We start from the raw sequence: 22980 nt of genomic DNA on the forward strand, positions 1-22980 counted from the left end.
CAGAGATAAGCAGGATGTTTTGCCAAGTTCCTTTAACTTGTTTATGTGACTTTGGGCCATATCTGCTACAGGGAAGAGGCTTAAGAAAATAAGTTTGGCTGTTTCATGAACCCTTTCCTTGTATTGATGCGACTTGTTTTGCTTTTCCTCTAAAAAGGAGCTGTTGAATAAACTCAGGGCTTCGGTATCTACTGATAGTCCTCTCATGCTGATCCCTTGTACATTGCTTTATTTCTTTCAGTCCTCACTCCCCACTCAGGTACTGTTCAATGTTGCCAGCAGGCTCCAGCAGCATGGCAAGGCCTTCCCATGGTCCCAGTACAGATGTTGACAGTGTGTGTGAGAGTGTCAACCGCAGCTGTCTCCTGGATGACTGCGGCCTGAGACTGCTCTTCTAAGAATACACCTAACAAGATTAGCTAACACGCCTTCTTCTTCAGCAGCACACAGTAAACACACCGAGATTCCAGGCCGCCGGTGCATCTCCACTGAAGCGCAGGACTCACCCGGTCCGAGCGTCTCTGCACGTGTGCCTGTCACGTCCTCATTCTGTCTCAGCCAGGTTAGGTCAATCACAAAGGCACGTAAGTTGCAGTAAATGCTGGCAGCCTTCTTTTCCTAACGGTGAGGACACGCACATAGCTAGCTAGACAGTGGCTTCTCCTTTCTGGAACTCTCCAGAATTGTCAACATCAACAGTGCCCGTTGAAGCTGCACTGCAGATCAGAATTCTAAACTCCAATGTCTCAGCTAAACCACCTTTACTTGTTAACACAAAAATCTTAACTTACCCATGGGGATGGATGAGATGGTTGTGCAGAGAAGGGCTTGGTAAAGACCACGTGAGCAAATGCTTGCGCAAAGGTCCTCTATTTGGTGCTGGAGGGTTCTTTTAAACAGAGACCTCTGCAAAGCCCCTGCTTCCAGTGAGTTGAGGCTAATTGGACTGGACTCCCAGAATGGTTTGCTTGGGAAGAACATACCAGAGCTGTCCAGGAGGTGGTGCTCAGAAGTCAGGGAGGTCCTGAAAGGATGGAGAGTGGAGCCCTGGGGAAAGCTCCACCCAGCAGAAGGATTTTCTGCCTACAGCCTCACCATTCTTGCCTGGGAAAGGTCTTTTGTAACCCTGAGCTCTGGTGATTATGGAAACTGAGACACCAAAGTCTCTGCTGCTTTCCTTGGGCTGGCCTTAAGTAAACCATTAATTTCTGCCTCCGCAGTTGTCAGTGGAGCAGCATGCAGTACGATCTTAGATTTCCTAACACAAGGAGCCAATCTGCAGTTGAGCAAGCCGGCCCTGTTTCTCTGCAGAGATAGGAGCACACCCAGGGGATGGGGAGGGGGAAGCTTCCATCATGAGAAAGGTGTCAGGAAGGACTAACATGCTTTGGTGTTACCGGCTCTAGGGAAGGCTGAACAGGGATGTCTGGCTCTGAACTGGCTCTGAGTGGGAGTCATGCTAATAGACCTAATAGATCTCTGTGAGGAAGCAGAGCCCAGCAGGGCTGAGGCTGTGCTTGGGGCAGACACAGGGCTGCTCCTATCAGCCATTTCTGTGTCTTAGACATGCCCATTTCTGTGTCACACACCGCAGCGTTGCCTTGTCCAGTGTCCATGTGCTGTGCAGTTACTCATGTGTGACTTTAAAAGGACCCTTGGTAGTTTGTGGTTTTGATTGTGATCAGTTCTCAGCATCTGTGCCTTAAACACAAGAGCATCTTTTGCAGCTCCTTCGACTTCAGTGTGTACTTTTCTTGGGTTCTGGGTGCATGCTGTACTCAGACATAGGCCCCAATCTACATACTATCTTGGAGGAGAAGGACCCAGAGCCAGCCTTCCCTGCTGCTCATCTGCCCCTCATCACCTAGAAATGGCTTTGAGGCAGCCAAAAGCTTGTGTGCTGACTTCTGCCTGGATCTGGGCCCTACATGGTGCTGAATAAGGAGAGAATGTGGTCTTCTGAGGGAATGGTCTGCTGTGTACCGATGTGGCTAAGGACAGCATCCAGGACAAGAAGCCTGAGGCAAGACCCTCAAGGACCCAAGGAGGTTGCTATTCAGCTCTGACATTTAGTCACTGTCTTTGTTTTTGCTCATTTTAAAGACATTGACACGCAGTGGGAGCTGTAGAATGATAGGCTAGAACTAAACCTGAAGCTTTTCCTACTCTTTATCCTCAGGCTGGAGTTTCAGTGGTGAGATGAGCTGCCTGGATGGTTTGTAACCATGTCTGTGAAGGAAATCCCACCCACATGCCTCTCGGGGGCTCATCCTCCAAGGGTGAGGGAGACTGAAATTCAGCTGGCCTAGAAGCCTTCCCTGGACATGGAAACTTCCCAGAGGCGATAGTGGGTTGGCGGTAAGGCCCCTGCCTGGAAGCGGAGATTCAGGGGAAGGGAGCCAGTACGGAAGGCTCTGTGGTGCCCACCATTCTCATCACATAGAACCTGGAACACTGGTATGAAAGTGCTTCTTCTGGAACGACAGCAGGAAGGAAGCCGCTTTCTGGTTATTGGAGCACCTGGGCTGAAGAGAACTGCACATTTATCTCTGTGCTCATGGCTGACAGGAATCCTTCTGTTGAGAATGAGAACCAGTCACCCACTTATGTCACCAGGCTTGAGGAGGCTGTGAGAATGAAACCACAGACTAAACAAATGAGGCCTGTGAGAGCAGCCTTTGAGAATTACCCCCTGGAAGAAGAACCATGGAAACCCTGTCCCTGTTGGAAACTGCTGAGCTGCCAGAATGTGGCTCCCCACAGTGATGGATGTCCATTCCTGCAGGCCTCCTTCACAAAGCATCCTAGAGCCGTGCGTGCCATCCACACTGGCTATAAAGGTGACCTGGGCCATGGGGGTTCACACATGCCTGTCAGATGCCTCTGGCCTGCAGGGGCTGTGGTCTTGTCAACACTGAATGTCTTCCCTCTGTGTGTGAAGTTTCTGGCTTACTGAGTCACCTGCCCTTCAGACCGAACTTGCCAAAACAAACTGTCCTTTTTCAAACAGTCCCCACTTTTCTTTTTCTGCAGGTTGTTCCTCATTTTGTAAACAAAGAGCTCTAGCCTAACATTCCCATTCTAGCCAGGCATGGTGAGGTCTCAACTGTAGCTCTTCCCTCTATAGGCTGAGATTCTTTTCCCTGGTGCCCTAGGCACACTGCTCCTCTCTGTCTGGGAACATTACATGGACATCACCTCAGAGATTTTTTGTTTCGGGTTTCTGGGGGTAGAGTTCTATGGGCCTTCCCAGCCCCGGTACTGTGATTGTTCTTGATTCCTTTCAAATGACAAAGGCTCCTGGCAGATTCCTGTGGGAAGTGGCACATTTCCTTGTTCAGACAGAGCTCCAGAGTCAGCTATGCAGGTGCAATAACAGAAGGGCACAGGCTTTGACTGACCTGGGTTTGGGCCCTGGGTCCTGTCATGCGGGCTCAGCTTGGTCACCTGAGTGTTGAATGGTTCCTTCACAGGGAGCATGTGGAGAAAACAGCCATGTCATCAGGTGGACAGAGAGTTAGAATGCTGGTTGCAGCAGGGTCTGGCAGAGCCAAAGGCCAGACACACGCCCTCTGTGAGCCCTAGCTACACCCTCACCTATGTTTCATGAAGTCTTTATTATGAAACTATGCTGAATGTGGGGAGCACCTCACAGGAACAGGACATCAATCCTTCATGCAGGACCACACTTTGTATCCTCACTGCCTTGTGCTTTGCTTGGTGTTAGTTTTCCTGAGCTATCTGTATCTAGCACTCCAGATAGAGATACAATGACACATCAAATGAATGAGTCTAGCCTGGTAAAGCAGTGTGTTTACTGGCATTAATTACTTACTTACATGGATAACTTTTGACGCCTGAATTACCAAAGAGCCCACCCCACCACTGGTGGCCACTTAGGAAAACTGTCAGTAGTACATCATGCAGGCAGCTACACTACGGGAGTCTAAGTCCAGCACTGTCTATATTACAGCCCACTGCAATGGGCTTCTGCAGGCTCCTCAGTTCCTTGTGACTTCCACGAGCCCTCAGCATCACTGTAGGAGTGAGTGAAACACACACACACACTGTCTGATAAGAAACCTACAGGATACGCGTGTTTGTGTTTTGGATTGCAACGTGAGTGTTTCACAGAGTTTGTTTCATGAATACTTTTTTAATGTCCTTTTTCTCTAGTCAAGCACATTGGCCTAAAGGTTATACAAAAAAACCTCTGGCTTTAGCTGTTAGTTTGATATAATTTTCTCACATTCAAGGAAACTTTTCCTGCTGGTTTCACTGTATTTATCAAGTGATTAGCCTTGCCCTTGCACAGTGCTGGGGATAGAGAAATAAAATATCCATTCAGTCAAGAGTTACCAGCCCAGGGGCACTATGATTAAAATTATGAGAGAGGTGAACATTTGTCTTCAAAGTCATAGGTGGTCCTTGACTTGCTTTGGCAGAATGCTAGAATAATAATAATAAACTGGGGACAAAATTCAAATTCAGGCGCTAGCCACTGAACCATATTGGCAGGCCTCATTCTTGGAAGGTTCTAGAGCCTGACCTTCCTACTTCCCTGATGATGGATCTCAAGAAGAATGGAGCGTGAGTCAGTTAGTGGAGCCACGGCATTGCGTCTGCCCAGAAGATGGAAACCTCCTCCCAGATAAGCAGCACAGTGTGACAGGAAACAGCAGTTTCGGGAGGGATGGTGGTGTCCTCCATACACCAGAGTTCAGAGAGGACTGAGCCGGCTGCTGTGTGAGTTTTCAGCATTGTGGTACCAATTGAAGCCATTGGCTGGAGTTAGTAGGTGAGAAGGGTCCACACTCTGTTTAATGCTTGTATCAAACCCATGGATCTTTTTTTAAAATTGTCTCTGTGTGTGTGTGTGTGTGTGTGTGTGTGTGTGTGTGTGAGTGTGTGAGTGTGCACATGAATAAAAGTACTGAAGAAGTTCAAAAGTTCCAGGCAGCTGTGAGCTGCCTAATTGTGGGTGCTGCGAAGCAAACTCGGGCCCTGTTCATGAGCAATGTGTGCCCTTAACTGCTGGACCATCCCTCTAGCTCCATCGTTCTAAATGTTAAATCAATAGTTCTTTATGTAACACAATGAATGATGATAGGAGCCTCCCTGCATGAGAAGGTCAGAAACAGAGTGCTTTGGGGGTGACACTGGGACAGTTCATCATGTTTTTCAACTCCACAGAGGATTCTATCTCCAGAGTCAACTGTCTGTGCCTCCCTTGACACTTTCCGGAGTTGCATTGTGTCTGATAACAATTTGAAAATATTTTCTCATCTTGAATAATATTTCCTTATAACATAGGGTCTATGTGATGCTTTTGTGATAATCAGGATTTCTGGCCTAACTACCTGCTATTTGACATGGTTAATGGCTTCAACCTCTGAGTACATCAATTCTCTTATATAGCTTTCCTTCAGGTGTGGCTGAGCCTGTATGTGTGTGCAACCGTATCTTTTTAAAGTACTCTTTTGGAAAGAAAAGTTTAAAATAAGTTTTTCTAGTGCTCAGGCAACCATATGTAATGAAGAAAGAAAAATATAAAAAGCAATAGATATTGATATAGTGTGATTAATACTTTAGTATTAACTAAGTAGTAACTATTTTAAAATAAAACTTTGTGACAAAAATCATAGAGCAGAAATAGGCAGTTTTACAATATTCCTGCGAAATGACTGACATGGGTGAACACCCTCTCAGAGATGGTAATTGGATAGCACACAATTGAGCTTTGTAACAGAGTCAGCTGACTGGAAACCAGAACAGCTTCTTGATACTATGGAGATGAAATTCTTCTGGGCTAGCTCCTGAGCATCACTGTCTTAATTTTAACAAGGGAGAAATCCACACTGCCGGCAACTTCTAATCTTTGCAGAATTCGTCTTGGCTCTGATAGTGTTCACTCTAAAAGCTGTTTCCCTTCCAGAAGCCTCTTCCTCCGTGAGTAAGGACTCAGTGTGTCATCCATTACAAAATCATACAGCACTCTGAACCAGGAGTTGTAGTGGGGGAGGTTATCGTAGTATTCAGCTGCTATTTTCCTCACCTGGAAGTGAAAAAACACAGCGAGTGTTACGGAGTCCTCAAGATGACGGTGAGTGTCTGACACAGACAGAGGGACAACATACCAAAGCAGCCAAAGGACAATGCCTTTGCTCAGGGTCCTTCAGACCCCTGCAGTTCTTCATGAATAAAGATGGCCTTCAGACCATGCACATACACAGCTCTGTCATACTCTACCCTGGACTTATGGCAAAGCCAGCAGCTTAACGGCTGGAACAGAAAGACACAAGTGCATGTCTGCACTGCAGTGGTGATGGAGAAATACCCTCCCACCAGCCCCCATTCCTTGCCACCTGCAGCAGGTGGCAGAGCTGGCCCTGGGGTCATGAGAGCTGGAGAGTTAGTCCTGTTCTTCACTGGCTGCAGCACTAGGGAGAGAAGGCTCTACACTTCACCTGGGCAGCATAATAGAGCTGACCATGGTGGCATGGGTACAGGGGATCATGGGAGAGCTCTCCCTACCACTTGTCTATTGTGGAATGGCCTAGGCAAGGGAGAGATGTCCCCCCTCACCTGAGCCCCCTATGGCAGGCAAGAGAGCTGGCAGAGATCTGGCCCTGGCCCTCACAAGCTACAGGCCCTGCACCTGGCCTAGGCAGTACAGTAGAGCTTTCTCCGTTGGTGTGGGCACAGGTGAGCTGATTCCAAGCGCACAAGGGCGGGAGAGCTGGCCCTGTTCCTTGGCAACTGCAACATCAGGGACCTCGCCATGATAGTGCTGGAAAGCTCACACTGGTGATGTGGGAGCAGGAGAGCTTGTGGGCTGACCAACTCAGCTACCACCCAGGCCCAGATCCAGGGCTTCGAGTTGGCCCACCTTCAAATCTACCCCATCTGTGAACTGGTGGAGCACGTGGAGGGGAAGACCATACAGATCCAAATCTGCAAGATCCCCAAGACACAGGGCAACTACAGGATATCCAAGGGGATTCCTGGTGATGATCCAGTACTGATGGGATAGCAGAAGGCCTTGAAAGAGACTAAGCACTCATTACAATGAACATTTTCAAAACACATGAGTGTGGACAAAAGGTCCAACGATGTGGGACACACTGTGACACACTACTGCTCCCACAGCTAGAGTTTTATTTTCTTTAGATGGAGGCTGTTGCAAGGGCAGGGGTTGGGTACAAGGGATGGGAACATGAGTGGGATTGAGGTGCATGATGTAAAATTCCCAAAGAATCAATAAAATGTTGAAGGAAGGAAGGAAGGAAGGAAGGAAGGAAGGAAGGAAGGAAGGAAGGAAGAAAGGAAGGAAGGAAGGAAGGAAGGAAGACACTAGTGTTCTAAAGCTGTAAAACAACAGAGCCAGTCAGAGATTAGATAAACATTTAAGACATTCGTTAAGACTGCATGTGTATTAGCCACCAGGGTAATGCAAAGAATGATAAATTATAAACATTTAAGGGTCACAAGGTAAAAATGAATAAATTCTTCACATTATGTACGGTTTATAAACCCTAGAGAATCTATTAGCTGTGTGTCCGATACAATTCAGCTGCTTACAGAATCCCCGCTGTCTTTGTACTTTATAAAGCTGTAAGTAAGGGGAAAATGCATGCTTAAAGTGAGGCTATGAGATCACTGAGTAGTTAAAAGCACTTGCTGGCAGTCCTGAAGATCTGAATCCGATCCCCAGAATCCACATGGTGAAAGGAGAGAACCACCTCCGGCAAACTGTCCTTCGACTTCCGCACACACAGCATGTAACACACATGAAGAAAAAAGTAAGAATTCCAAGAGTTTCGTGAACAGCAAATCTCACTAAAACTATGCTCTTAAGAAATGTAAAGGTTGGGATTCCAAAATGTCTTTGTAATGGAAATGTTCTGTAATTGGTTCCTAGGCTAGCTGCGCAGCTCTGTGAATATTCTGAGACCTACTTCAAGCGGCTGCTTTGTATGAGTTACGCACCCACGCTATCCACACAAACATGTGCTTTGACACATGTACTTTGGTTTTCTTTGAGACAGGGTTTCTCTGTGTAGACCCAGCTGTGGGAATTAGCTCTGTAGACCAGGCTGTTCTCAAACTTGGAGATGTACCTCCCTCTGCCTCCCAAGTGCTGGATTGGAGGTGTGTGCCATCAGAGCCGGCATTGTCTATGAGTCACATTTTAACATAGCTGTTAAAGCCATAAGACTTGGAGATGTAGTTCAGTGACAACATGATTTAGTAGCGTGCATTAGGACATACTTTTATCTCTAGTACCACAAACAAGCTAAGGAACAAGCTTAGCCCATTTTATTATTGTATCATTTCATAGGTACACTTGTAACTGCTATAATTAACTGTCTAACAAGTACCAGGAAATTATTAAGACACAAAGCATGAAGTTCCTAGATCTAACTCACAGAAAGATCAGGGAAAGGTAGACTAGTGAAATCTGGGGATGTTTGTAAGATTAGGTCAGTAAAAGAAGGAGGGGCATGAACAGTCAGGGGTACCATGGGCCTTAAGTCAGGATGTATGAATGGAACTAAGTTTTTAGTATCAGGATGGCTACGGAAAACTACACATACCTTTCTATGTGGCTTATGTTGGAGAAATCCGTTCATTAAAAATATTACTACCTTGTCTGTAAGGCAGACCCTCTTAAAAATAGTAAAAATTCGAGGCTAGAGAGATAGCTCAGCAATTAAGAGCACCTTCCATTCTCGTAGAGGACCTGAGTTCAGTTCCCAGCACCCGCGTGGCAGCTTGCAGCTCTCTGTAACTCCAGCTCCAGGGTATCTGACACCCTCTTCTGGTTTTTCTTGAGCACCAAATATGAACGTGTCTCACATACATACATATAGGCACTCACATATGCACGTAAAAAAAAAATCGTTAAATAAAAATTCATTTCCCCAGTCACAGCACAGGTCAACAAAAGCTACACCAGAGATTCAGGGCATCCTGACACGAAGGCATTGGGAGCTAGTGTCACACTACACAAGCTCAAGGCTGTGTTCACACAGGTACTTGCCTGTGTACTTTCCTCAAACACTTTATTCTGAAAATGTAAATTCCACTGAACAGGTGAAAGAATCATCAAGTAGCTCTCATCCAGCCTTCACCAATTTGAAGGTGTGACCCAGGTTCCTTGACAGTCAACTGTAGCAGTTACCCTCTGCAGTGTTCTGATAAACAAACCCTCGCTCTTTGTCCTCCTTCTGAACGTACTGAAATTAAGTTGCAGGTGTCATGTGTGACTTCCAGAAAATCTAACATTGGTTTTTCATCCCTCTGTGATCCAACATGTGTTTCCAAATGGTGCCACTCGATAAACCTTTTCACAGCCATAGAACTGTAGTTAACACACTTATTTTATTGCATACCAGGGTTTAAATATCTGCCTGTGTTCCTGATCCCTAAAAATAATCACTGAGCTTAAATATCTGACTGTACCCTTCATAAAAGTAGCCTGTCAGATACTAGATGTATATAATGCTTTGATTTTCATTTTTTAAAAAAGATTTATTTTATGTATACGAACACTGTTTTCATGCACAGCAGAAGAGGGAATCAGATTCTATTACAGATGGCTGAAAGCCATCATGTGGTTGCTGGGAATTGAATTCAGGTCCTTTGGAAAAACAGCTAGTGCTCTTAACTGCTGAGCCATCTCTCCAGCCCCTTCGATTTTCATTTTATTGAGGAGTTTTGGTTGATAAATTGTACTAGCTTCCATTAAAAATGAACAGGTGAAGACTAATTTGGATTATACAGCTATTAGAGAAAATATTTACCAAATCCTTTACTTACCAGGGGCAGGTTTTTTCCAGGAATGTTGGGGAAGTCATGGTGCTCATTATGATAGCCCACATTGAAGGTGAGTAAGTTCAGAGACCCATAATATGAGTATGTTTTGTGTCCCTTTAAGAACATGTAATGTTCTACTATAAAATGCCCAGATATTGGGTGTAAACCAAGGCCAAGCAGGAAGGCTGCCAGCATGTAGACTAAAGATTTAATTCCAAAAACATAGTAAACTATAATGTCAAAAGTGATCTGAACCACAACATTAATGATTTCCAGATAAGAAATTGGTTTTCGGTTGATAAGTAGAAGTCGAAAAATAACAAAAAGGGGCTGAAAAATAATCCAGACAAGCTTCCTGAAAGTGGTACAGAAGAACCAGCCTTCCAAGTCATGAGGAACACCCACGTCCATGCCATCAGCTCTGAGGAATCGATGGTGATCCATGTGGTATCTCTTAAAGGAAATCAAATATGGAATCCCGAGAGGGAGGTTAGCAAATATTCCAAACCAGCGGGTCCACGATGCCTTGTGGTGGCCAAAGAAGGAACTCTCATGAGAAATCTCATGAGAAGCTATAGCTAGTGAGTGGTTAATAGAACCACCAAAGACATAGGCACAAAATAGGACCCATTTCCATTCCAAGTTCTTGACTAAATAAAATGCAACCAACTGCACAAGAAGCATTATGGGTATGATCCAGATCAGGTTGGGGTCAGGTTTCACCAAGGATTTTATCTCAGGATACTTTGCTGCAAGAAAAAAAATACAACAAGACTTACAAGTGAAGATTAGTGTAATTATAACTATAATCAAGCATATTTAAGTGAGCACAGTGAAGAAATTATAGCTATAGGAGCTGAGGGGACAGCTCGGGGGGTTAGAGCGCTCTCTGTGGAGGCATGAGGACCTGAGTTAAGTTTGCTGGATGGAGGCCACAAACAATCTGACCATGCCTGTGACGCTAACACTGAGCTAGGCTGCAAACAGGAGGGTCACTGGGCCTTCCTGGTCACCAGTCTAGCTCCAGCTTCAGTGAGAGACCCTGTCTCAGCAAGACAAGGCGGACGGTGATAGGGCAGCACACTCAACGGCCTCCTCTGGCCTCTGTGCACACAGGTGCTGTGAACCCCACACACAGGTGCACACACACCATACACATATACCATGCACACATAGATCACACACAGGTACACACACTGTACACATATACCATGCACACATAGACCACACACACATAGGTGCACATAGGCCATATACACAGGTACAAGCACAGCATACACAGATACCACGCACACATAGACTACCCTCCCCACAGGTACACATTTACCTACACAAATACCATGAACACACAGACCACTCTCCCCACAGGTACACACACACTGTATACATATACCATGCACACATAGACCATACACACACAGAGGCACATATAACACACACACACACACACACACACACACACACACAGGAGCACTATACCATGCACACATAGACCACCACCTTCTGTGGCCCAAACTGACTTCTCCACGAGGTGGAACGAAGAAAAGAGACAGCCCATTCCATGTGTGGTAGAGATGCTGGCAACAGGGAAGACCAGACAGATAGCCCTAGGAGAAGGATGGAGGGTGACATCTGTGCTATTTCTGTAAGCGGGTCAGTTAAATAAACAGTGATATTTGATGGGGGGGGAACCACAGAGAAGAGGAGTTCAGAGAGACAGACAGACAAAAAGAGAGACAGAGAGGTGGCAAGAGGGAGGAAAGAGGAAAGCAGTGACTGGCACCCTCACCTTCTTCCTGGACGTGGAACAAATGCTTCCAGGTCCTTCCTTATTCAGTATGATGTTGGCTGAGGCCTCACATGGGCTGCACAATCACTCGACCATCCAGCTACATCTCCAGCCCCATTCTCGCAAGTTCTTAGCAAGCATTTTATTAACCATAGTTTCTATTGCTAAGAAGCTATCTTGTTCTGTCTCTGGCATCAAATTACCTTGTTTTACATAATTTTTCTGCATTTATTTTGAGGTTTTTTTTTGGGGGGGGGAGAGTGTGTCTGGTAGGTCAGACACCTCTGCCAATTTTATGACATGGACTTCTTAGAACGTGAGTGGTTTTCTCTTGAAGATGTGCCTTGAAGCGTGAGTCAGTGGCAAATGTTGACTTTATTTCCATCATAGTCTCCCTAACCTACACCATCTGTGACTGTGAGCAATAACTTTGGCACAATGCCTACCATGGCAGATCAGTGCGAGCCACTGTCCTCTAGAGTGTTATGACAGTGGGGACATGATAACGGTTCAGGCAGTGTGCTGTAGACAGCGGGAGGTATTAGGTCCTCACAGCGTAGTTTCTCCTATAGTGCAACTGGTGGTCCATGCAGGGCAGTGGGCCCTGCTAGGGCTAGCTCTGCAGTAGCAAGGGCCTGTGGCACTGTCAGCCCCAGCAGTAATGACGTGCTGAAGCCCTTGTCCTCTGACCTCTCAGAGGTGTGGGCTCAAAGAGGCGGCAGTGGGCAGCCCAGCACCCCCTGTTCGGCCCTTACAGTCCTCAGCTGAAGTGCATCCCTGGAGTAGAAGCCCATCTGCATGGAGCTGGGTGGAGCTTCTCTCCACCTCCTTTGTCCATGTACACCCATAGGGGGTTGTCTGTAAACGTGGACTGTGTTTTTAACACTAACTCTAAATGCAGATTTAAAGTGTGTGCATGCCAGCCGTTAAAACAACATCTATGACCTCTTCTGTTTCCTCCTATAGAGAAACCGAACAGAAGTTTCACAACTATGCCATCATGTCAATGCAATTCCAGCAAACATCCTGACTTTCTCACCAAAGGCCATCTCTCTCTGCTTCCAGAAAGGGAGCACTGAGAAGCACTCATGCCTTTTTTAACAGTGGTAACGTTGTCATTGAGAAGCATAAGTCCTGTTTTTCAGGCGTGATAGTTCAGTGCTAGACTTGGGAAAGCTAGACTTGGGAAAGACACCCCACAAGCATCAATTACAACCTCTTGTTTAACTTTCTGACTATCGATGAAAGGCTGGATTCCAGGGTTTGAGAGTCAGTGTTCATATGAGCAGATATTACATTATCATTATGCAATATGTAGATAAGTAGAGACAAGATTGCCACTTGCCACTTCAGGTCAGGTATGACTAAGTGATGTGCAATGTGAGAGAGAACCTGCCGGAAGCAAGTTTTCCCACCCTCAAGGGCTCCTTGAACTCTGCGTGTATCAAACTAGCCTAGAACTCACAAAGAACCACCTGGCTGTGCCTCCTGGGTCCTGGGATTAAAGGTGGTTGCCATCATACCTGTCTAACCCATAGCCTTTTAAAGGGCTTCCCTTAATAAGCAACTTAAAGTTCCCGTCGCCTCAGTGACTCAGTTGCTAAAACTGATTTCAGTGACACCTACTAAGTCACTCATGAAATAAAGAATTTCTAACTTTAGATACTCTTAAAAATTGGGGTCTTGTCTTTTCTTTGGACAAATAGGTGCCAGGAGAGAGCTCCAGGGGCCGGCTGTGGCACAGCACAGAGATGCTGTGTGGGCCCCGGGTTTTGTCCCCAGCCCCGGAGGGGGCTCCTCACCTTCAGTCCCCTCCTGCTAGCTTCACTGGTTTTAAACAGACAGAACGGGTTAAGAGCATATTCTCTGCAGCCAGGCTGACCCAGATTAGAACCTGCTCCTAGTGTTTATCTCCTTCATGCTCTCTGCATCTTTTAAAAGGCAGAAAAGTCAAAAGCCTGGAATGAGGATAAGTCAGGCAATGTTGCAAAGCCGCCAACTCAGAACCTGGCAGGTGGTGAAGAGCAGCCTGGGAGAAATGAGAGAATCCTCCGTGAAACACAGAAGCACCCAGCTGTAAGGAGCTGTAAGGCCTGGTTAGTCTGGTTTAAAAACCCTAAACAAACTGTCAGGAGACCATCAGACCAAGCCAGGAATCTTTCCTGTTTGGCTAGTCTTCGATATTTTAGTCTCTTTTAATCACAAATCCCAAAGAAATAATACTTTTTTAAAAAATGTCTTCAATTCTGTCACAAGGGCAGGTGCGAGACCAGGGCCTGTCTCGGCATCATACTGTAGGGTGATGGTCCCACGTGAGTGGCTGTGGGGCCCCTCAGTTTCACGCCGTGTGCATCATCTACCTTCTGCCTGGCTTTGCCCTTCTCCTAGGGGCATTTGAGGAGGAACTGAATCACAAACCATCCACGGGCTCAGGAATCTCTGAGCTGGAGGATCGTGTGAGAGAGAGCCTTGCCAAAGAGACCCTTGCTCTAAGGCCAACAGAAAAGAAAGGCCAGTGCAATACCTCATCCAGAGTCCCTGCACTGTGTGCTCTGAGCCTCCTGAGGGCTTCCTGCCTGGGCGCTCCCAACCAAGCCTTGGTGATAGAGAATTGGGGATGGGAATAGGAAGGCGGCAGTGGCTGGCCTTAGGCATCCCTGACCTGTCCGCACCGGCGTAGAATCTCACCCAAGATCTCCCGACGTCGATTCCCGTGCAGCTGATCCGCGCCGCCCCACTCAGAATCTTCCCGTGAACCGTGTTTCCCCATGGCTGTGTGCAGACCTGCCCTACTGCTCCAGGTGCAACACCGTGAAGGTGTTGGCGTCGGTGGCACCTGTGGCCTGGGTCTGTAGTCGCCTGCACAGGCGGAGGAAACACCCAGGAGGGCGGCGCTAACCCCACCCCAGCCTCCAGCCTGATCAGGCCCGGCAGGCCCCGAGCTGACTCCGTGCTCTGTGCCTCTGGGGTCTGAGGGATGGATGCAGTCTGCCCCGCCCTGGCAGGGCTATAAAGGAAAGATCTCTAAAAACTTGGAGCTCACCGCCTTGGGGGTGGAGACAGTGTATGGGAGAGCCGACGCTAAGAATTTACAGGAAAACAACAGCATTTGGTGCTCGGCAGCTAAGAGGAGGCTGATGACAGCTAGAACGACGGACCATGAAGTCAGCGTGTTGGCAGCCAGCAAAAGAAACTTACTCTAAGCACCACCGTTTCACTTTCAAACTCCATTTAATCATTAGAGAGAAACTAAATCCGAGGTCCCAGGCCCTAGGGAGCTGGGACTTCACAAGAGAGCAGCATCTTTTGTGAGGAAACAGTTGTCTGAGTCCAGCCATTTCAAGGACAACTTCTCCATCTTGCTGGCAGGGTCACCTAAATTCATGCTCCTGTCCCCAGGCCTGGACACCTATGCCTGTCCTGACTGATGGAAACTCCCTTGCTCAACCCCTTATGTCAAAATACGACAGACAATGCTGCGGCCTACCCTGCTCCCCCTGGCTTTGCTGTTCCATCTTTTACGTATGCTGAACAACATCCCTTCGGGGATCGTAGTTCTTCTTCAGCCCTGATCATCAGTACCGGTTTGGTTGCAATAAGTTTTTGTCACTTGCATTGACCTGGTATTTGAGTTACGTTGTATTTAAGAGGACCCCACAACAACCAGAAAAGACAGACTGGCCATCACCCTTGGGCCTAACGCAAAGCTTACTTGTAGGTTTATGTGCATGGAGGCCTTGGTTCCACCCCCAATGACAACAATTTAAAAAGAAAAAAAAAAAAGCTGAAGAAACTGAAAGTTTCCACACGGACATGGATGGGGTGAGCATAAGGAGCCTGAGATCTGTTGAGCTGCTTTGCCCAGCACACACTCCCCAGACAGTCTGAGGTTATCCTGCTGCCAAGCAGCCACAGCCTCTGACCTGGTAAAACCAGCCGGCACTAGTAAGTCCTTCAGGTCCTGGAAGGGCCGAAGACAGAGGGAAAAACAAAACAGACGAGAACAGATGGGGCTGCAGACCAAAATCTCAGGAGGAGGGAGGCTGGACGGGACCAACCAGTTACCGCTGCATTGCCCTTGTGGAAAAGGAAAGCTCGCATCATGAGGTGCTGGTGAGGATGTGGGAGGACTGGATTGCTGAGACAGTCCTGATGGAAGGGTGGAGTTCTGATCATTGTGGAAAACAGGTGTGTCAGGGACCACCTGAGGGAACTCGCCAACTTCAGAGACCACCTGTAGGAACTCACCAACTTGCCTCAACTTGCCCGTTCCCTTACCTGCGATAAACATACTACTTGGAGATGTCAGGGACCACCTGTGGAAATTCATCAACCTACCTCAACTTGCCTGTTCCCTTTCCTGTGGTAAACATACTGCTTGGAGATGTCAGGGACCACCTGTAGAAACTCACCAACCTGCCTCAACTTGCCCGTTTCCTTACCTGCAGTAAACATACTGCTTGGCAGCAGCAGAGATGTGCTCACAGAACCGTGGCTTATCACAAGATGTTTCAGGCCCCTGGCCGAGAAGAATTTGTAATTTTTCACCCACCCTACTTCCTTATCCTGAACCCTTTATAAAAGCTGATTCTGCTCAGTAAAGTTAGTTCTTGACAAGCACCTGTTTGCTTGGACTCGTTCTTTTCTCTCGCTCATCTTTTCACAGGATCGGATTCTCTTCTATCCCCCCCCCTCAAAAAACAGGCTCCGCTGGCCGGAGCACAGGTGTCCGGGGTTAAGCCCAGCATGTGTTTTTCCATACGATTGGCCCAGCCACTCGGCTCTGACGTTTCCCCTAGAGAAAGGAACATGTTTTCCAGGAAAGATTTCTATGTGACCATTCACGGCAGACTTATCTGTATATTCCCAGACACAGAAACTATTGTTAAGACTCAAAGAAACCCGGAACAAATGGCTGAGGTGCTATTAACATATCAAAGCGGATGCTGGCTGGCTCTCCCACTATCACTCAGTGCCTGTGGCTCCTCCTAGCACCCCATCCCTACCCCAAATCCCCCAGCCAAGGCCTGGGCTTCCCCTCCCTTCCCCCAGCTCCTCTGGTCCCTATACAATTTAGCCATTTTGGCTCTGCTGTCTCTTGGCTGCAGCTCTTGGTTTCCATTCTCCTGGTCTCTTGGCTTCTGTCTCTCCCTTCCCTTCCCCCACTGCTCTCCTCACACGCCCTGGTCAGTCCGCCCGTCCTGTTCACGCTGCACTCTTCCACGTGCCCCTAACTCTGCCTTGTATCTATAATAAAAAACCTCAACCCCTTAAGAGCAGTCATATTCTCCTTTTCTTTCTTTCTGTGTGTTTTTTTTTTTTTTTTTTTTTTTTTTACAGATAACAGTAAAAACAAACTCTGGCTCAGTTTACCCACACGGTAGAAAGCCACACAGCCACAAGGCAACAGCAATGCAACAGCACAACGCAACAGCACACAGCCACGGTGCAATCTCCAAAACATTAAGGTAAATGAAAGGAAATTTACGAAAAGACTAGAGCCTACCACTGAATATAGTGGCACGCACCTTTAATCCTAGCACTCAGGAGGCATGATCTGGGGGCTCTGAATTTAGAGAGAGAGTCTGGTCTATGTAGCGAGTTCAGACCAGCCAAGACTCCAAGTGAGACCTTGTCAAGAAAGAAAGGAAGGAAAAAAAGACAGTCTGTAGAGCTCCCTTTACAGGAAAGTACAGAAAAGAAGTCTAATAGTTAATGATAGAAAGGAAGTCAGTGCCAGATGGTGGCAGCAGCACCACACACCTTTAATTCCTGCACTCAGGAGGCAGAGGCAGGCTGGTCTCTGGGTTCAAGGACAGCCTGGTCTATATGTGAGTGAGTCCCAGGACATCTAGAATGACACAGAGAAACCCTGTCTTGAAAAACAAAAAAGTGGGGGGTGAGGAGTAAGTCAGTGGTTGTCTAAGTCCAGGTTTGGCCTATGGATCAGTCATGATCATGTGGCCTTTTGAGAGATGAAAATATTCTGTGTCCTGGTTCTGTATCTGTTCATTATGAAGAAACAGTATAATAAAGAATAATAAAGAAGGGAATCATTTCACCATCCAAGCACTGGCCCCAGCTCTACAGTGGGCACCACTACAATGAGCAAACATGTGCTGGAAAGATGGGAAAGATGGAGTAAGCAGTGGAGAGATGCGAAAGGAGATCTGAATGGTTGACACCCTGTGGAGAGAGGTGGAATGGGAGACAGGGCAGTGGTGAGGAAAGGTCGGATCTAAGGAGCCTATGCAACCCCCTGAGGGTCTGGTGACGTCCAGGCTAGGCTGCTACCAAGGACCATGCTTGGGTCCACGGCCCTTCTGCAGCTGGGGTCTGTGCTGATTATCTGTGGCCCATGCTGCCACCAAAGGCCATACAGATGTCAGTAGTCCGGGCTGCTGCCTGCAATCATGATGATGTCCAGGGGCTGTGCTGACGTTGGGGGCCAAACTAATCTGAGTGGCCTGTGCGGCCACCTGTCCCAGCCTGCCACTGAGGGCCATGTCTGGGTCCGTGGTTCAGCCACAGCCAGGGTCTGTGTTGATGTCCAAGGTCCATGTTACCACCAAAGGCCATGGGATGTCCCTGTCTAGGCAGCCAGCTGAGGCCATTTTTATGTCTAAGCACTGTGCTAAGCTGGCCCTGCCCCTAACCAACCACTCTACTCTGGGAGAGTTGGCCCTGTCCCTCCCCTGGACAGAATGAGAGATCTGTCTGGTGACACGGGTGCAGAAAAGCTGGTCCCAGTAGTGTGAGTGCAAGTGAGCTAGCTGGCCTTGTTAGCTGCAGCACTCAGGAGAGCCGGCCTGCGCCTCACCTGGACAGCACAGCAGAGCTGGCCCTCGTGCTGTGGGAGCAGGAGAGCCTGACCCAGGACTGACCCAGGGCTCTGGGTTGGCCCACCCAATGATGACTCCATCTACGAACTGCTGGAGCACACGAGGGTCTGGTCCTGCAGATTCAAAGCTGCAGTGTCTTCATGACATAGGATGTCCAAGAGGAATCCCGGTGAGGATCCAGTATTGATAGTGTGACAGAAGCCAGAGGCCTCGCCCCAGGCCAATGACTCGCTGCATGAACATTTGCAAGTAGAGCTGTTTGGGCAAGACCGTACTGTGTGGTACACTGTGACACACCTCCGCTTCTACAGCAGTTTTGTTTGTTTTGTATTTTAATTTTTTGTGTTTTTTTTTTTTTTGTGGAGGGAGGTTACAAGGGTAGAGAGAGGATATAACAGGGAGATGAGTAACACTGGGGTACGTGATGGGAAATGCACAAAGAATCAATAAGTTAAAAAAAAGGTGGGTAGCATTCACTCCTCAATATGCTCCTAGGTAGTAATCATAAGCTGCTCATGGCACATCAGTCTTTAGGGCCCTGAGCCCTTTGGTTTTTTTCTGCTTCTCTTCTCTATCATCACTGGTACTTAAATGCCAAGGACCAGTTGTACCAAGTACATGCTCAGCTCCTCACCTGAGTTTTTAAACCTGGCTTCAAGAGATTGAACTTGGGTCTTCATGCTTACACAGAAAGAACTTTACAAACTGTACCGTCTTCCCGGGATGTTAGGGGAAAAAAAATCAAGATGCTCCCTGGCAATGGGAAAAAAGACACATTGTTGGTGGTGGTGTTCTTACATCAGTTGGGGACAGAGCAGATGGCAGTCCTTTGTTCTTCCTAGCTTAATTCCCAGCTTGGTGGCCGAAGCTGTCTTATGCCTAGGACTCATAAAAGTCAAAGCAAAGCCGGGCAGTGTTACATGGGGGAAGGAAGGCAGACAGAGACCCGCAGACTGCCGTGCCACCCACAGACCTACCCTCTAGGGCACAGCACAGGCAGGTCACAGACACCCATTTGCTGTCACACCACACAGCACAGATGGAGGATGTCACCCAGGGACCCCCAGCCACGTGCCCAACCTGCAGTGGGAGCCACCACATGGTCAGATGGGAAAGAGAAGTGGAGCAGCTTGAGCATAATGAAGAGATGGAACTGGAGAGTGAAGGGTGGAGAAGAGTGACCTGTTGTGAGTGGCCAGTCTTGCCACCTGGGGCTATGGTGAAGTTGCAAGCCAAAGCTGTCACTGAGGGCCATGTCTGATATGCAGTAGCCATGTCAATATCCATGGCTCATATTACCACTAAAGAACATAGGGATATCCCTGGTCAAGGTAGCCACCAGGGACAATGTGGATGTCCAGGGAATGTTCTCTAAAGAGCTGGCTCCATCTTTCTCCCCTGGCAGCACTTGGGAGAACAGGCCCTGTCCCTCACCTAAACAGCACAGCAGAGCTGACTCTGATGATGGGAGCACAGGTGAGCAAGCCCCAAGGGTGAGAGATGGGAGAGCTGGCCCTGCCACTCCCTGCCTTGAGGTGACCTGGATGCTCTCTGCTCCCTCATCCCTCACTATCTGAGGCAGTCAGGATTGCTGACCCCTGGGATCATGGGAATGGGTGAACCTGCCTTGCCTCCCTCTGTCTGTAGCATTTGGAAAAATGGGTATGGCACCTCACCTGGGCAGCACAGTGGGTCTGGCAAAGGCATGGGTGAGCCAGCCACAGGGTGCGAGAGCAGGAGAGCTGCCCCATCCCCTCACAAGCTGTAGCACTTGGGAGTGTTCTCTCTCCCCACCCGCTGACACCTCACAGAGCAGCACAGTGAAGCTGGCTCTGAAGATTGGGTGTGGGTAAGAGAGTGGACCTTGCCTCCTACAGATGGTTGCAATGGGTGGCCTAGCAGGAACAATGCTGGAGAGCTTGTCCTGGTGGTGCTGATAAGGAAGATAAGCAGATAAGTTCAGCTGCCACCCAGGCCAAGATTCATTGCTCTGAGTTGACCCACACCCAAATCTGTATCATCTGTGAATGGTTGGGACAAGCGAAGGGTCCAGTCCTTTTGATTCAGGGCTGCAGGATCTCCACGACACAGGGCAGCAACAGTATGACCTGGAGGAGTCCTTGTTGTGGATATAAACATGTTTTTGTTTTAATCCCAGGTGTGGGATGTGGGACTGATTCAGATGGTCCACAGCAGCAAACTATTTGCCTTGTGTGGGCTCTGAGAGGAGCTCTTTACCAGCTGCAGATAGTTTAAATCTGAGGACTCTGGAGAGAGAATAAATGTCAGAGCCAGAGAGTGTGGAGAGCTCTGAGAATGAACAAGGCTGCTCCTGCTTTCCCCCCCCACCTCCCTCGTGGCTCCCATTGCTGTTGCTACAGACAGATAAGAAATTGGATATCTCCTGAAACAAGGATTGGACTGGCTCCAAGGAACCCAACGACCCTAACCAGCAGCATGCAGCTAAGAGAACTGTGCCCTCTTTCCCACTAACTCTTCCTCTCTCCTACCTGGTGTTGGGGTGTTGGACGGGATTGGGGTGGCATAGGGAGAAAGAGATATAAGAAATGTAAATGAAAGAGTTTTTAAAAAGTAGGCCAACAAGTCCTGGTGAGGCTACCATATTGATGGTGCCACAGAAGCCAGAGGACTCAGGCCAGACCAATGACTCATTGCAATGAACATTTGCAAGTGAAGATGTGTGGACAGAGGAATCTAAGATGGGACACACTGTGACATACTACAGCTTCCATGATGAGATGGCTTTTATTGTTGTTGTTAATTTAGTTGTGTGTTTTATTGTGGGGTGAGGAAGGTTGCAAGGGTGAAGGGCATAGATGAGGGACAGAGAGATGAGCAGGACTAGGGTACATGATGTGAAACTCACAAGGAATCAATAGAAAGTTTTTTTAAAAATCAAAACACTTTAATAATATGTTGGTAGAAGCATACGTAGGCAGCAAAATGGCAAGATCTCTGTTGTAGGCTTCAGAAGTTATCTGAACACATTCTTAGCCATCAGGTTGGTGGAAGTTAATGTGTGTGCACCTCCCACAAGCACTTTGCCAAACAGTCATGATGATAGACAGTAGATTAAACACAGACAGTAGATTCAACAGATACTCCAGATAATTTGTTTCTGATTCTGCAACATTCCATCTCCTCAGAAATTCTAACCAGTCAATCAGCCTTGTAGAATCTTTAGCATAGGAGTAACTTTCATGCCCTTACCGCCACCTTGGGAACTTCAGTTCATGTCACCAATGACATCCTTCAACCCTGGATCTGTTAACAGCAGCAGGGTCCCCTGCACCTTTAGATTTGCAATTCCTTGGTGATCATAAGTGTGGAGGTTTTATCTTTTCTTTTTTCTTTTTAACTAATTTATTTACCTTGTGTTCATTTGTGTTTTGCCTGCCTGTATGTTCTAGACCAGAAGTATGTCTGATGTGCAAGGAGTTCAGAAGAGGTAACTGGATCCCACTGCAATTATGGACAGTTGTGAGCCACAGTATGGGTGCTGGTAACTGAACTTAGGTCCTCTGCAAGAACAAGTTCTCCTAACCTCTGAGCCAACTCTCCAGTCTTGGTTTTGTTTTTCATATGCTTATTGGGAAGCTGGATTATTATTATTATTATTATTATTGTTATGACTCCTCATCCTTTGCACTGGAAAACACAGAGTAGTTTTCACCTGTCTCACTGAATTCAAATTCAAATCCTGAGTTTATTCTACACAGAAGTGTTTATAGTAGCTACACACACAAAATATACCTTCCAAAGCCCATCCCCAGTGACACACCTTATCCAACAAAGCCATTCCCCCTAAACTTTCCCAAACAGTCCACCAACTAAGAACCAAACACTAATATGTGTGAGCCTATGGGGGGGAGCATTCTCAATCAAACCAGCACATTCTATTCCGTGGACTGTAGCCATATCATAATGAAAAATGTATTTAATCCAACTTCAAAAGTCCCGATAGTCTTTCACTGTCTCAACACTTTAAAAATCCAAGGTCTCTTCTGAGAATCAAGGTAATATCTTAACTGTAATTCTCTGTAAAAGTCAAAATCAAATTACATACTTTGAACATACAATGACATATAATATATGTTATCATTCCAAAGTGAAGGCAAGAAGCACAGTAAAGATATACTGGACAAAAGCAACACCGAAATCCAGCAGGGCAAATGCCAAATCCTAACTTAGATGGCTCTTCCAATCTCCTATTCCTTCCAGTTTTTCTGACTGCAACATACTTCTTTCTTCTTAGGCTAGTTCCACACCCATACAGTTTATCTTGTCAGATGTCCAAAGCTCTAGCGACTCCAATGCAATCCAGGCTTCACCTTCAGAGCTTCATGCAATGGCTTCCCCAGGCCTCCATATGGAGACTCTCCTGTCACACATCTGGACTCCATGGCTTTCCTTTGAGAGAGCCTGGCTGAATAAGCTTGAACAATTCCATGATAGGTTTCATTTTCTTGCTAGACAGAACAGGCCTAGGAGTTGCAGGGAAGACCACAG

The 22980-nt window shown here is 47.3% G+C and overlaps 1 protein-coding gene and 1 non-coding gene across 2 annotated transcripts; one reads left to right on the plus strand and one right to left on the minus strand.

Moving 5' to 3' along the window:
• Positions 1-5724: 5724 nt before the first annotated feature.
• On the minus strand, positions 5725-14426 carry LOC110559919 (sphingolipid delta(4)-desaturase DES1-like). Its single transcript, XM_021655566.2, has 3 exons — positions 14297-14426; positions 9823-10568; positions 5725-6055 (listed from the first exon to the last, which is right to left on the minus strand). Exons 1-3 carry the CDS (start codon positions 14376-14378, stop codon positions 5909-5911), a joined length of 975 nt encoding a protein of 324 aa, XP_021511241.1. The 5' UTR covers positions 14379-14426; the 3' UTR covers positions 5725-5908.
• Positions 14427-19197: 4771 nt separating this feature from the next.
• On the plus strand, positions 19198-19342 carry LOC132646601 (small nucleolar RNA SNORA48). The gene has a single exon (XR_009584863.1). It is a non-coding gene; the product is annotated as a small nucleolar RNA SNORA48 (small nucleolar RNA).
• The last annotated feature ends 3638 nt before the right edge of the window (positions 19343-22980 follow it).

Source organism: Meriones unguiculatus, chromosome 11 (assembly GCF_030254825.1).
Source record: "Meriones unguiculatus strain TT.TT164.6M chromosome 11, Bangor_MerUng_6.1, whole genome shotgun sequence".
Taxonomy (NCBI): Eukaryota; Metazoa; Chordata; class Mammalia; order Rodentia; family Muridae; genus Meriones; species Meriones unguiculatus.

Excerpts from the sequence above, each read along its gene's own strand:
- LOC110559919 (XM_021655566.2), bottom strand. The coding sequence starts at position 14,378 with ATGGGGAAACACGGTTCACGGGAAGATTCTGAGTGGGGCGGCGCGGAT. Across the intron at positions 10,569-14,296 it reads TCGACGTCGGGAGATCTTGG|CAAAGTATCCTGAGATAAAA; the intron begins GTGAGATTCTAC and ends TTTTTCTTGCAG. Across the intron at positions 6,056-9,822 it reads CTGGAAAAAACCTGCCCCTG|GTGAGGAAAATAGCAGCTGA; the intron begins GTAAGTAAAGGA and ends TTTCACTTCCAG.